Source organism: Macaca thibetana, chromosome 4 (assembly GCF_024542745.1).
Source record: "Macaca thibetana thibetana isolate TM-01 chromosome 4, ASM2454274v1, whole genome shotgun sequence".
Classification (NCBI taxonomy): domain Eukaryota; kingdom Metazoa; phylum Chordata; class Mammalia; order Primates; family Cercopithecidae; genus Macaca; species Macaca thibetana.
In genome coordinates, this window is record NC_065581.1 from 155,893,537 (window position 1) to 155,909,824 (window position 16,288).

The 16,288-nt window shown below is 39.6% G+C and overlaps 2 protein-coding genes across 7 annotated transcripts in view; one reads left to right on the top strand and one right to left on the bottom strand.

Annotated features, from left to right (window-relative positions):
* Positions 1–16,288, top strand: part of SNX3 (sorting nexin 3) — a 1,122,685-nt gene that overhangs the window by 74,384 nt on the left and 1,032,013 nt on the right. The window lies entirely within an intron of this gene.
* The window catches only part of LOC126953643 (coiled-coil domain-containing protein 162-like), a 94,725-nt gene that overhangs the window by 73,280 nt on the left and 5,157 nt on the right, over positions 1–16,288 (bottom strand). The window contains 2 exon segments of the mRNA XM_050789195.1: positions 12,883–13,020; positions 14,381–14,474. Of these exon segments, the coding sequence (XP_050645152.1) occupies positions 12,883–13,020; positions 14,381–14,474 (232 nt within the window).

A 16,288-nucleotide genomic window follows, 5' to 3' on the forward strand; every position in this document is an offset into this window, starting at 1 on the left:
GTGTGATTATTTTCAGAAGAAAGTGCAGTTGTCTAAAATGCTCTGAGAAAAAAATCTCCATTCTACAAAGTGGCTAGTGTGCTCTGTGTACAGAGGTCTTTCAAGGAATACCAATAATAGTTTTCATGGCTATAAGATCTGAAAAGTTCCCACAGGGCACCTAGGCAGAGGGAGGGGTGTTGTATATGCCGCCATGCACAACATAATGACAAAGAAGGGAGGGAGAAGGGAGAGGGAGAAAAAGAGGAGAAGGAGGGAGAAAGGAATGAGGAATGGGGAAATAAAAGGGAAGTTCATGTCTTCCAATACTCCAGCTCCATTGGCTATGGAGCTGCAGGGCATGATGGATGGAACTCATTTATATTTTTCTAAACTACTAACTAAAAGAAAAAGGTTAAAGCTTTGAAGGAAAGATCATTCTTCAATGAAAGACACAAGGAGTTACCCATAGCAGAATTACCATAGGAGACATGAGGAGAAAAAGAAAAAAGATCCTAGGTAAAAAAATCTAAAGTTTTCAACCAGATTTTTTTTCTGAAGACCCTTGAGGTATCCCAGTCTCTTGGAAATACGAGCATCTGTAGTTCAGGGGATCAGGGAGGTCTTATAAGGTCATGAGTGAAGGGAGAGGGAAGAAAGCACACGCTCTGCAATCAGATCCTGATGCTGACACTGAGCTGCTCATCTTGTCTCTTTTTCTTAACCTCTCAAAACCTGTTTCCTCACCCAGAAAAAGAAGGTAACGCCACCCCCCCACCAATCACATGGGGCTGTGAGAGGACTCGACGAGTCCACCTATTTCTATCGCCTAGCTTCCTGCCTGCCTGGGCCACAGAAGCTGCTGAATTAAGTCATTAACTCCCTGACCCCCCACCTGCACTCTCCATTCCAACCATGCCCAGTATTCATACTCACCTCTATTCTCAGTTGCTTCCTCTTGTCCAAGTCCCTTCCTACAAATGTGTTCACTTCGTTTTTTATTCTTTAATCTTCCTACCCCTTCAAGTTTCTTCCCCAATTCTTAAAGAGCTACTATGGCCTGCATGTTTGTGTCCCTCCAAAAGTTGTATGTTGAAGTTCTAACCCCAAAGTGATAGTGTTTGGAGATGGGGCCTTTGGGAAGTAATAAAGTTTAAATGATGTCGTAAGGGTAGGGCCTTAGTCTGACATGGTGCTGTGCTTATAAAAGAGGAAGAGACACCGGGGCTCTCCTTCACTTGCTTCCCACCCATCCGTCCTTTAGTGTGAGCACACAGTGTAAAGCAGCCATGTACAAGCCAGAAAGAGAGCCCTCACCAGAAAACAACCATGCTGGCACCCTGATCTCAGACCTCCAGCCTCCGGAACTGGGACAAAATAAATTCCTACCACTTAGTCCATGGTATTTTGTTATGGCAGCCCTAGCAGACTAATACGAGAGCAATAAACACGCACTCCTTCTACACATCTATCAGCCCCTTCTTGCTCCTTTACTCTGGCACTCTAGCTTTCACCCTGATTTCATTAGCAGAACTGCTGTGAGCATCAGCAAGAAGTTTTTGTGGTCTCATTTTAATCCCTACTCTCTGACTTTTCCCTCTATATTCAAATCTATTGGATTCCTCCTTCTTCTTCTTCTAAAAATAATAGCTTTATTGATGTATAATTGACATTCAATAAATGACACATATTTAAAGCGTTCAATTGGATTAGCTTTGGTATATGTACTCAACTGTGTAACCATCATCACAATCAAATTATGACCATAGCACCCTTTCCACCTTAGCTCTTCCTTAAGCAACCACTGCTTGGCTTTCTGCAACTATAGATGAGAATGCATTTCCTAGAATTTAATATGCATGCAATCATGCATTATGTGCTCTTTATTGTCTTCATATTATTGTGGACATAAATATTTTATTTCTTTGTATTGCTGAGTAGTACTATTCTGTTGTATGGATATACTACAATTTGTTTATCCATTCACTTGTTGATGGGCATTTGGATTCCTTCCAGTTCTTGGCTATTATGAATAAAACTGCTATAAACATATTGTGTAAAAATCTTTGTATAGATGTGTGCTTCATTTCTCTTGGTTAAATACCTAGGAGAGGAATGGCTGGATCATATGGTAAGTATATGTTCAATTTTTTTAAGAAACTGCCAAACTGTTTTCCAAGGTGGTTGCACCATTTTGCATTTCCACTAGCAGCGTGTGAGAGTCCCAGGTCCTCCACAACCTTGCCAACACTCAGATAGTCAGTCTTTTACATTTTAACCATTCTAAAGGGCATGTAGATGTTTCTCAATGGGGTTTTAGTTTGCATTTTGCTAATGACTAACAGTGTTGAACATCTTTTCATACTTATTTGTCATCTGTACATCTTTGGTGACTTTTTCCTTCTTGAAATGTTCTCTTCCTTTGGTTTTGGTGGTAGTGCACAATTTGTTCTCTGTTTCTTTCCTTTCTTACTCCCTTCCCTTTCTTCCCCTGTACTCTTTCATTGTCTCCACCATTTATTCCTTCTTATGTCATCAGCCCTCTTGTTTCACACTTGTAAGAGAAGCAATGTGTGTGTGTGTGTGTATCACAGTATACCATTTTATAATGAAGTAGTCACAAAATGCACTTTAGCCAAGTTAAAAGAGTCATGAACACATCCTAGAAGATACAATGACTGAGTTGAATCTTGGAGGCAAAAGAATAACATGGGAGGGTGGGATGTAGTCAAATAAGGTTAAAATTTTCTGGGAAATATGAGTAGAAGCAGAGAGACACGAAACAGCACAAAATGCTTAGGATACTTCAAATAGAGGGCAGGGGAAGTGGCAGAATAGAGGGCTGGGGTCAGGCAGTGAAGGCCTTGCATGCCTAGCTAAGGAGGTTGAGTTTTGCTCTTTGGTCTACAAGAAGCCACTGAAGGGGTTTAATCAAGGAGGTATAGTTTCTCTGGTCACTGTGTGGAGGATAGATATGGTTGAGGGCAGAGGTAGTGGTGTAAGGCATGGACCCAGAGGGATGGAGGCCAGTTAGAAGGTCATTACAGTCACACAAGTGAGATCATGAGAGTTTGAACTAAGGCAGTGGGGATGGAGAAGGGTGGCCATATTCAATAAATATGTAGAGTGTGATATTGGCAAGAGGTAGTGCTTGATTGATCTAAGGTAAGAAAGTCAGAGGAGTTGAGGACAATACCCACATTTTAATCCTGTCTGACGGCTGGGCATGGTGGCTCATGCCTGTAATCCCAGCACTTTGGGAGGCCAAGGCAGGCGGATCACCTGAGGTCAGGGGTTCAAGACCAGCCTGGCTGACATGGTGAAACCCCGTCTCTACTAAAAATACAAAAATTAGCCAGACATCATGGCGTGCATCTGTAATTCCAGCTACTTGGGAGGCTGAGGCAGGAGAATCACTTGCACCTGGGAGGCAGAGGTTGCAGTAAGCCGATATTGCACCATTGCACTCCATCCTGGGTGACACAAGTGAAACTCCATCTCAAAAAACAAAACAAAACAAAAAAAACCCTGTCTGACTACTCAGATGGTGCTACCTTAACCAAGAATAGAAATACTGGAGAATTAGATGGGAGAAGAATGAGTTGCCTTTTGATACTGAGTTGAGGTGTTTGTGGGATATTCAAACACTATCTGTGAAGCATTTAGACACTCTAGTTTGGGGCTTGGGAGAGAGGTTCCATGAAGAGATGTAGATTTGAAAGTTGACAGTATATTGGAGGTTTTAAACCTCAAGAGTCGATGAGATCACCAAGGGAGAATATGAAAGGAGAATAGGAGCTCTAAAAAGAGGATCCAGGAAAACACCATCATGTTAGAGATGGGTGAAGAAGAGGTCCCCCACTCCAGGAAAATAAGAAGGAAGAATCAAAGACGTGGAAGAGATCCAGGAGAGAATGGAGTCACAGAAGCAGAGGAAGAAGAGTATCGAGGACAAAGGAGTGGTCAACAGCATTAAATGAAGGAAAGTAGTCAAATACAACCTCGAATAATGTTCCCTGGATTTAACAATTGAGAGGTCATTGCTGACTCTAGTGAGAGCAGTTTCAAGGGTGTGGTGGAAGAGCAAGCTACATTACAATGAAAGGATATAGAGCTAGGCGGTTAAAGAACATCCTTTCGATGAGTTCGTGTCCTTGTAGGGACATGGATGCAGCTGGAAACCATCATTCTGAGCAAACTATCACAAGAACAGAAAGCCAAACACGCATGTTCTCACTCATAGGTGGGAATTGAACAATGAGATCACTTGGACACAGGAAGGGGAACATCATACATTGGGGCCTATTGTGGGGAGTGGGGGGGAGGGATAGCATTAGGAGATATACCTAATGTAAATGACGAGTTAATGGGTGCAGCACACCAACATGGCACATGTATACATATGTAACAAACCTGCACGTTGTGCACATGTACCCTAGAACTTAAAGTATAATTAAAAAAAAAAAAAGAACATCCTTTCAATAAACCTGAATAAAAAAGAAAGGTCATAATTAGAGTACTGGCCAGAGAAGCACATAGGATTCAGTTAAGCTTTCTGGAGAGGATGAAAACAATCTAGCTTGCACATAAGTGGAATGTGGGAAGTACTTGTAAGTGGAAAGAGATAATGGAGGAAAAGCTTGAAAGTGCAAAAGGGAAAGAAGATAACCAATGAGTCAAGGCCTCAGAAAAGGAAATGGATTGAGAATGTTGGTGAGAGGCATTGAACTTGACTGGGAAGAGGAACACTTCACACTCTGAGGCTAGAGGGAAGCATGGTAGCAGGTGGAAGATAAGTGTGAAGGGTGTGCATTTGAGGGTGGCAACCTGGTAGGAATCTTCAGTCTTGTCTGGGAGCTCACCCCAAGCCTGTGTGCCGCATGCATTCCAACACTCCTGCTCACACCCATCCCTCCCGCTCATCCCCACGGCTGCACCCATGGCTCAAGACTTCACATCTTCTTGCCTTTTGGTCTCCCTAACTTACCTTTCTCCCCTTCGACCTGCCAAACACAGTGAATATTCCTAATGAGAATCCCAGGTCAGGTCCTTCCTCAGCTCAAAAACTTTTAAGTGTGAATTCAGCAATCATTCAACAAATGGTACTTATTATTTGCCTTTGTGTCTGTCTACAGCATTTTAAATCTCTATTAAGTGTGAATTCGGCAATCATTCAATGAATGGTATTTCCTACTTGTCTTTGTGTCTGTCTACTAGGCAGACACAAAGACAAAAAAAAAATACACAACAGGTCGTCCTCACAGTCAGTATAATGTGGAAAACATAATTGAAGTACAAATGATTTTATATGTAGAAAATAAAGTAACTAGTGATCTGAGAGACTAGGAAAAGCCTCTCTGGGGAGATGACACCTGGGCTGGGTCTTTCAGGGCACCCACATTACAGTCCTAGCCCACCTTCCCAGGCTGGTACCCTAATGCCTCCCTACCCTTCCCCATGCTGCAGGTCTTTCCAGGCTGTCATTTTCCCGCCTCCCGCCTCCCACCCCTGTCCTGTGCTCCTGTCCGGTATCTTTTAACATGTGCTCCTTGGATTTATCTCAGGAGGTGACTTCGAAGCTCTCAACCTTCACTTCAACCAGAACAGCCCCACTTACATCTGTTTTATATACTGGTATTTGTTACAAGATCAAATTGACTGAGTAAAGGATTCTCTATGTCAACTGTGTATGAAAATCATAGGTAGTTATCAAGTTGGGCTTCTCATTTTTTCCTGGTCCCCATTTGCCCTTTCTGTCTCCCATGCCTGGGTATCTGAAGGGTCTTTCCTCCACTCAGAATGATCAACTGGTCATCTCTGCCTGCCAAAAAACTCATCCTTCAGGGTTTTCCCAAATGCCCCCTCCCTGTGCTGCCCTTCCTGTTTCCCCAGATGTGTATTCTCGTTCCTTTAATCTCCTTCTGTAGAGCTTGTTGAACCTCTCTGTGCCTTTGTCTTTGAGCCACTTGTGGGCCTACCCCCCTTAAACACACCAGCCTAGAGGTTCGTCCAGGTCAGGAACTGTACCTCAGTATTATCTTTTGAGCCTAACTTACAATAGGCACTGAATTAAGATTTTGGGGGTTGTATTTTTAAAAATCTGTGTAACTCACTCTATCCCTATTTTCTACTTCAGTTAATTTCTATGGGACTGAGTATTTGGCAGTAGAAGTATTTGGCATTCAATATTGTTGCCATACTCATAAATTTGTACTTTCCTATTAATATGAAGAGTACAGGCCAGGTATGGTGGCTCATGCCTATAATCTCACTGCTTTGGGAAGCCAGGGAGGGAGGATTGCTCAAGGCCAGGAGTTTGAGACCAGCCTGGGCAATGTAGCGAGATCCCATCTCTAGAAAAAATTTAAAAATTGGCAGGACATGGTGGCACACACCTGTGGTCCCAGCTACTTGAAAGACTGAGGTGGGAAGATCAATCAAGCCCAGGAATACGAGGCTGTAGTGAGCTATGGTCACACCACTACACTCTAGTCTGGGTGCCAGAGTGAGACCCTGTCTCTGAAAAAAAAAAAAAAAAAAAAAAAAAAAAACAGAGAGAGTAGATATGGGTAAATAGAGGTAGATAAATGTGATAAGGGGTTAATGTGGTGAGCTGAGTAGAATCCACAAGGCTTAAAGAATGTTTAAAACTATCTGGAAAGTTGATTTCTTAAAACCATATTTAATTTTACATGTAAGTTACATTCACTAGTATATACATAAAAGAGAAGTATATAGTTGCAAAAAGGGGAAAATCTCTATGAACTGATTTGGAATGATATCCAAGATATATCGTTAAGTGAAAAAAACAAAATACAAAAAAGTATATATAGATAAAATCCAAAATCCCTTTATAATAAAAATATTCAACAAACTTAGAATAGAAGGGAATGTCCTCAACCCGATAAAAGGTACCTATGAAAAACCAATGCTAATATCATACCTAATGGTGAAAGACCGAAGGTTTTCCCCCTCAGAGTACGAATAATACGATAATATCTACTTTCACTACTTCTACTCAATCTTGTATTGGAGGGTCTAGCCAGAGCAATTAGGCAAGAAAAGAAACAAAAGGCATAAAGATTGAAAAGGAAGAAGCAAAACTATCTCTACTTGTAGATAACATAATCTTGTATATAGAAAATCCTAAGAAATACCACACACACACACACAAATACATACACACAAACATACACCTGTAAATTACTAGAACCAATAAACTGGTTTAGTAAGATTGCAGGATACGAGATCAATATACGAAAGTCAACTTTTGTATATATACTAGTAATGAACTAGTATATATATAAGAGAACACTCTGAAAATGAAGTTAAGAAAAACAATTCAATTTATAATCATGTTAAAAGGAATGAAATATTTTGGAATTAATATATAACAAAAAAGGATAAAAGTTGTATCCTGAAGACTATAAAATATTGTTGAAAGAAGTTGAAGAAGACCTAAATAAAGGCATACCTCATTTTCTTGCACTTAGCTTTATTATGCTTTGCAGATATTGTATTTTTTACAAGTTGAACATTTGTGGCAACCCTGCATTGAACAAATTATTGGCACCAATAGCATATGCTTACTTCATGTCTCTGTGTCACATTTTCGTAATTCATACAATATTTCAAACTTTTTCATTATTATGTCTATTTTGGTGATCCGACATCAGCGATCTTTGATGTTACTATTGTAAATGTTTTGGGGTGCCATGAACCACACCATATAAGAAGATGAACTTAATAAACGTGTGTGTTCTCACTGCTTCGCCGACTGGCCTTTCCCCTGTTTCCCTCCCTCTCCTCGGATCTCCCTATTCCCTGAGACACCCTATTGAAATTAGGCCAATTAATAACTCTACAATGGCCTCTAAGTGTTTAAGTGAGAACAAGAGTCACATGACTCTCACTTGCAATCAAAAGCTAAATATGATTAAGCTTAGCAAGGAAGGCATGTCAAAAGCTGGAAAAGGCCAAAAACTACGTCTCTGGTGCAAAACAGTGAAGTTGTGAAAGCAAAGGAAAAGTTTTTGAAGGAAATTAAAAGCGTTACTCTAATGCATATAAGAATGATAAGAAAGGAAAACAGCCTTATTATTGATATGGAGAAAGTTTTAGTGGTCTGGATAGAAGATCAAATCAACCACAAAATTCTCTGAAGCCAAAGACTAATCCAAAGCAAGGTCCTAACTCTCTCCAGTTCCATGAAGGATGAGAGAAAAGTTTGAAACTAGAAGAGATTGTTTCATGAGGGTTAAGGAAAGAAGCCATCTCCATAACAAAGAAGTGCAAGGTGAAGTGTGATAAATGCTGATATAGAAGTTGCAGCAAGTTATCCAGAATATCTAGCTGAGATAATTGATAGAGGTAGCTACACTAAACAATAGATTTTCAACGTAGACAAACCAGTCTTCCATTGAAAGAAGATGCCATCTGGTATTCTTATAGCCAGAGAGGAGAAGTCAATGCCTGGCTTCAAAGCTTCGAAGGACAGGTTGACTCTTTTGTTAGAGATGAATGCTATTGGTGACTTGAAGTGGAATCAAATGCTCATTTACCATTCCCCAAATCCTAGGACCCTTAAAAATTATGCTAAATCTATTCCGCCCGTGCTCTACAAATGGAATAACAAAGCCTGGATGACAGCACCTTTCTTTACAGCATAGTTTACTGAAGATCTTAAACCCACTGTTGAGACACCCACTGTTCAGAAGAAGAGATTCCTTTCAAAACATTACTGTGCATTGACAGTGCCCAAGAGCTCTAATGGAAACATACAAAGAGATTAATGTTGTTGTGCCTGCTAACACAACATCCATTCTACAGGTCATGGATCAAGGAGTATGTCTTGTGTCTCTGTGTCATATTGTGAAGTCATTACTAAGAAATACATTTCAGGCTGGGCACGGTGGCTCACGTCTGTAATTCCAGCACTTTGGGAGGCTGAGTGGGTGGATCATGAAGTCAGAAGATCAAGACCATCCTGGCTAACATGGTGAAACCCCATCTCTACTAAAAATACAAAAAGTTAGTCAGGTGTGGTGGTGGGCGCATGTAGTCCCAGCTACTCGGGAGGCTGAGGCAGGAGAATGGTGTGAACCTGGGAGGCAGAGCTTGCAGTGAGCCGAGATCACAAAAACTGCACTCCAGCCTGGGTGACAGAGCAAGACTCCATCTCAAAAAAAAAAAAAAAGAAAGAAATACATTTCACAAGACTACAACTGCCATGGATAGTAATTACTCTAATGCAAGTTTGTCCAACCCATGGCCCATGGGCTGCATGAGGCCTAGAATGGCTTTGAATGCAGTCCAACACAAATTTGTAAACTTTCTTAAAACATTATGAGTTTCTTGTGATTTTTTTTAAAGCTCATCAGCTATCGTCAGTGTTAGTGTATTTTATGTGTGGCCCATGACAATTTTTCTTCTTCCAATGTGGCCCAGAGAAGCCAAAGGCTTGGACACCCCTGCATAATGGATCTGGGTAAAGTAAACTGAAAACCTTCTGGAAGATTTATCATTCTAGATGCCATTAAAAACATTCATGATTCATGAGAGGAGGTCAAAATATCCATGTTAACAGGAGTTTGGAAGAAGTTAATTCCAACCCTCATGGAGGACTTTGAGGAGTTCAAGACTTCAGTGGAGGGAGTCACTGCAGATGTGGCAGAAATAACAAGAGAACTAGAATTAGAAGTGGAACCTGAAGATGTAACTGAATTGCTGCATTCTTGTGATAAAACTTAAACAGATGAGGAGGTACTTCTTATGGATAAGCTAAGAAAGAAGGTGGTTTCTTGAGATGGAATCTACTCCTAGTGAAGATGCTGTGAACATTGTTGAAATGACAGCTAAGGATTTAGAATATTACATAAACTCAGTTGATAAAGCACAGTTTGAGAGAATTAAATTCAATTTTGAAAAAAGTTTTACTGTAGGTAAATACTATCCAACAGTATTACATGCCAAAGAGAAAATTTTCATGAAAAGTAGAGTCAATTAATGTGGAAAACTTTATTTTGTCTTATTTTAAGAAATTGCCAGAGACCCCTGACCCCCAACCTTCAGCAACCACCACTCTGATCAGTCAGCAGCCTTCCATATCAAGGTAAGACCCTCTACCAGCAAAAAGATTACAACTCACTGAAGGCTCAAATGATTATTAGCATTTTTAAGCAAAAATATATTTTCTCTTTCTTTTTTTGTAACTTAATATTCTTTGGTCTGCAAGTGAATAATGCATTTTAAATTGAGGTATATGTACATTGGTTTTTTTAAAGACAAAATGGTGTTGCACACTTAATTGTCTACAGTGTAATATAAAAGTAACTTTTATATGCACTCAGAAACCAAAAAATTGGCATGAAACCATCTGGAATCAAACCTACAATATCTCCAAGGTATGTCTATAAATAGAAAGACATGCCATGCTCAAGAACTGGAAGACATAATATTGTAAAAATGGCAATCCTACTAAAATAAAATAAAATGGCAATACTACTCAATCTATAGGTTTGATGCAATCCCTGTCAAAATTCTAATGTACTCTTTTTAAAGCCCCCAAAATTGACAAGATGACACTAAAATTCATGTGAAATTGCAAGGGACTCAAAATAGCTAAAGCAAACTTGAAAAAGAAAAACAAAATTGGAGGGATTATGCTTCATAATTTCAAACTTACTACAAAGCTACAGTAATCAAAACATAGTAGTACTGGCATAAAAACAGGCATTTAGATTAATGGAATAGAATTGAGAGTCCAGTTATAAATTCTTACATTTATGGTCAAGTGTTTTTTATGGCAAGGGTTCCAGGACAATTTAATGAGGAAAGATGAGTCTTTTCAACAAGTGGTTCTGAGAAAACTGATTAGCCACATGAAAAGAATAAAGTTGGACCCCTACTTCCCATTATATAGCACAATTAAGTATAAATGGACCCTAGGCCTAAATGTAAGAATTAAAACCATAAATCTCTTAGAAGAAAACATATGAGTGTTTTCATAACTTTGGATTAGGCAATGGTTTCTTAAATATGACACCGAAAGAACAAGTAATGAAATAATAGTTAAATGGAGATCATAAGACAATCTGTAGAATATACTTGCAAATCACATACCTTATAAGGGACTTTTACTCAGAATATATAAAGAACTCTTACAACTCATCAATAAAAAACCAAAACATCAAATTTTATAGAAAGGCAAAGGATTTAAATAGACATTTCTCTAAAGAAGACATACAAATGGTCAAGTAAGCAAATGAAAAGATGCTCAAGGTCTTAGTAAATGGGGAAATCCAAGTCAAAACCAAAATGAGATACTACTTTACTCCTACTAGAACAGCTAAAATAAAAAGGCAATAACAAGTGCTGACAAAAATGTGGAGACATTGGAACCCTCATACATTGCTGATGGGAATGTAAAAAGTGCAGTCACTTTGAAAAACAGTTTGGCGGTTCCTCAAAATGTAAAATATAAAGTTACCATATAATCTGAGCAATCCAATTCCTAGGTATATACCCAAGAAAATTAAAAAATATATATCCTCATAAAAATCTATACCTAGGCCAGGCCTGCTGGCTTATGCCTGTAATCCCAGCACTTTGGGAGGCCGAGGTGGGCAGATCACGAGGTCAGGACATGGAGATCATCCTGGCTAATATGGTGAAACCCTGTCTCTACTGAAAATACAAAAAATTAGCCAAGCGTGATGGTATGCACCTGTAGTCCCAGCTACTCGGGAGGCTAAGACAGGAGAATTGCTTGAACCCGGGAGGCGGAGGTTGCAATGAGCTGAGATCACGCCATTGCACTCCAAGACGGGTGACAGAGCAAGACTCCATCTCAAACAAAACAAAACAAAACAAAACAAAACAAAACAAAACCCTATACATAAATGTTCATAGTGGCACTATTCCTAATGCCAAAAAGTAGAAACAAATGTGATATATCCATATAATAAAATATTATTTAGCAATGAAATAATGAAGTACTGATACATGCTACAGCACAGCTAAATTTTGAGAATATTATGCTAAGGGAAAAAAGCCAGACACCGAAGGTCACCTGTTGTATGATTCCATTTATATAAAATGTCCAGAATAAGCAAATCTATAGAAACAGAAAGTACATTAGTGGTTGCCAGGGACTGAGGGGAGGGAGAAAAAGTAAGTAACTGCTAATGAGTACGTTTCTTTTGAGAGTGAGTGATAAAAATGTTTTGGAATTAGATAGTGATGATGGTTGCACAATCTTGTGAATATACTAAAAGCCACTGAATTATATACTATAATCTGATTTTGGTTTATTTGTTTGTTTGTTTTGAGACAGAGTCTCACTCTGTTGCCAGGCTGGAGTGCAGTGGCATGATCTCAGCTTACTGCAACCTCTGCCTTCAGAGTTCAAGCAATTCCCCTGCCTCAGCCTCCCAAGTAGCTGGGACTGTAGGCACGTGCCACCACACCTGGCTAGTTTTTTGTATTTTAGTAGAGATGGGGTTTCATCATATTGGCCAGGATGGTATTGATCTCCTGACCTTGTGATCCACCCACTTCCGCCTCCCACAGTGCTGCGGTTACAGGTGTGAGCCACCACACCCAGCCTGTGGTATGTTTTATATCACATTAATTATTTCTCAATAACCAAAAAACAAGAAATACAGAAAAAAGTACCACTGAAAATTAAGAAATCCAGTAAGGGTTTGGTCATACATTGATTCACAAACAGGAAACAAGGAAAGGAGGAAAAAAGGAAAGTAAGGAAGATAAAGAGATAGGAAAGAGAAACTAGGGGGCAAGGGAGAAAGGGAGAAGGGAAAAAAGGAAGGAAGAAAGGGGTAGCCTGACATTAGCTGGTGGGAGTGATGACATGCCTCTGGCTTCTCTGTCATGCAGGCTTACCTCGACATTAGCAGGACAGCTCCCTTGCGGGGTGTGATAGAAGTACACCTGCTGGACAGCCACCATCAAAGCATTTTTCTGAGCAGCTTGGCAAGCAAGAGTCACCTGCATATTTTCCACTCCTGAATGCAACAAGAGCTAAAGGAAGAAAATACGAAAAATATTAGGAATTTCTTGCATAAAGAAGTGAGTTGAGGGTTGAGATCACCACTTATTCAACATGTAAATATATGAATCAAACTGCCAAATGAGCTGGGATGCTTGCTACTCAGCCATAAGACTGAATCTGGTCTCTCCCTAAGCAGCATTTCATTCCAAGAAGGCAGCCTCCAGGCTTGATTTGCTCTATAGCTGGACACCATTAGATTTCCCCAATGGTCAGGAAAAGATGAATAGGCTCTGATGAACTAGCAAACATGTGCTCAGTGGCAGGCTCCTGTAAGCCAAGATTAGATCAATGTTTTAAAAATACACATACAGAAGCAAAGAAATCCAAGTAGCAGATAAAAAATAGCACCAGGTTTAGAAAGACCAGATAAAAGCTCCAATAACAAATGTATATTTTTAAAACCTTATGCAAAGATTGTTCACTACACGTGAACTTCTTTTTTAGTATCTAACAGAAGTTATTATAAGTGGTGTTGCGGTCTCTATGGGTCAAACCAGGCTAATGTGCACATCAAATAAGGCAAGGCCATCACTATGGTTTGAATGTGTCCCCCAAAAGTTTATGAAGGTGATTGAGCCATGAGATTAGAGCCCTCATGAATGGATTAATGTCATAATCGTGGGAGTGGATTTCTTTCTCAAGAGAGCAGGATGTTATAAAAGCAAGCTTGGCTTGCTCTTGTAGTCTCTTTTGCATGTAATCACTTGCCCTTCTGCTTTTCTGCCATGTTATGATGCAGTGCAAAAGCCCTTGCCAGAAGCTGCCACCATGTCCTTGGACTTTCCAGCCTCCAGAATCATGGACCAAATCAACGTCTTTTCTTTATAAATTACCCAGTCTCAGGCATTTTGTTATAGCAAGAGAAAATGGACTAAAACAACCATTATTATTATTTAAGAAATTGGAAGCTTTTCTTTTCTTTTTTTTTGAGATGGAGTCTCACTCTGTTGCCTGGCTGGAGTGCAGTGGTGCAGTCTTCATTCACTGCAACCTCCACCTCCTGGGTTCAAGCGATTCTCCTGCCTCAGCCTCCCAGGTAGCTGGGATTACAGGCATGCACCACCATGCCTGGCTAATTTATGTATTTGTAGTAGAGATGGGATTTCACCATGTTGGCCAGGCTGGTCTTGAACTCCTGACCTCGTGATCTACCCACCTTGGCCTTCCAAAGTACTGGGATTACAGGTGTGAGCCACCACGCCCGGCCCATGGAAGCTTTTCTTATATATGAAGGTTAAATTTATATAGAGTATTATGTCTTCTGAAAGAAATACGTGAGCAAATTGCTTTATTCTACTTTCATTTGTTTTTAAAAAATAAATCGTTTACCTTAAGAATGGCTTCCTTTGTGTAAAAACTAAATTTGCCAATTTGGTTATCATCCACCTCAGAGATGGCTAAGACAAGAGCAGTAGGAGAATATCTGCAACAAAAAATATGAAATTGTTTTGATGTGATATGCAACTAATCAAGAGACACCATTATGATGGAACAGGATGTCATGTGATCAGATCTGAAATGTCAGTAATAATAGCAAATGCAACTTTTATACGAAACTTGATATTTCCACTGAAAGCTATAAGAGATCTGGGATCTTTTCTGTCCTTTTTGAACTTGATCTTTCTGTAGTTTGATTATGGTGACCACCCCATAGTGTTGGAAATTATTTTCTCTTGATCACCATTACACTACTCTCTCCCGTTTTTCCTCTTTTTTTTTTTTTTTTTTAAGCAAAATGTTTTTATTTATTTGAAGTACATATGTAGTTAACTGGGCATCAAAAGTGTACCAAGTGATTTTTTTTTTTTTTGGAGTCAGAATCTTACTCTGTCACCCAGACTGAATGGCAGTGGTACAATTATAGCTCACTGCAGCTTTGAACACCTGAGCTCAAGCAACTGTCCCACCTCAGCCTACTGAGTAGCTGGGACTACAGACATGCACCACCACACGTGGCTCTTCTCACCTTCTTGACCATACTTGTTTAGGATCCTTCACTGACTCACTCCTTTGAGCACCCCCTAAATGTTGTCCAATTCTCTCTCTTTCCTATGGTTCCAATAGCTATCTAAATATTCTTTGTAGCCATGTTTCCACCTTGAGACTCAGTACTTTGTCCATAACTATGAGACTTTGTCAAGTAACTTAATATCTATCAATCTTTCTTTCTTCATCTGTAAAGGGGGTATCACCTATCTCATAGGGTTATGGCAAATATTAAGAGGGATAATATGCATGAATGTGCTTTTTAAAATGTAAGTCACTATACTCATATTTGATCCAGTTGACCTTCCATATCTATGGGTTCTGCATCCATGGATTCAACCAATTACAGATAAAAAATATTTGAAAACATAAAACAATAAAAAGTAACAATACAAAAATAAAAATAATGCAAATAAAAACAATGTAGTATAACGACTATTTACATAGCATTTAAATTGTATTAGATATAAGTAATCTAAAGATGATTTAAAGCATAAGGGAGGGAGCGCATAGGTTTTATGCAAATACTATGCCATTTTATATAAGGAACTTGTGCATCCTTGGATTTTGGTACCTGAGGGGATTTTGGAACTGATCCCCCACAGACACTAAGGGATGACTATATATATTGTTGTTATAATGGCTCTCCAAAGTGGCAACTTTAAGGAATTAACATACATAAAATAAATACGAATTCAGTACACAAGTTCTTTGGATATATAAGCTTTCCCCTGGTAATGAAAAAGGCTCCCTTATCTTGCAGCATCTCTAGGTCATCACCTGGAGGACCAATCACAGACCAGAGCATCGGCCAGACCATAGGGCATTTGGGCAGTTTATGCTGATTGGTACATTCTGACTGAACAAAAATGTGGTGCCCTATTTTCACAGCAATATAAAACACCAACCAAGGAGGCCCTTGAAGGACCAGAAAACAGCTTGGCTCCAGATAGGTTTTTTTTTTTTTTTTCCAATTGGAGACCTAGCGTCGCCTAAGGCCTGATCATACTTCCTGCCTTGGCTTCTGTGAATATCTCTGTATCCTTACAATAAATTCAGTTTTTGGCTTAGCTAGTGTGACAGGATAGGGCAGGGGCAGGTTTTGCCCCCAGGAGATATTTGGCAATGTCTGGGGACGTCTTTGATTATAGAAGAGTGTGTATGGGGTGGGGTACTGGGATACTACTGGCATCTGGTGGGTAGAAGTCAGAAATGTTGCTAATCAATCTAAGACACACAGGACAGCCCCCC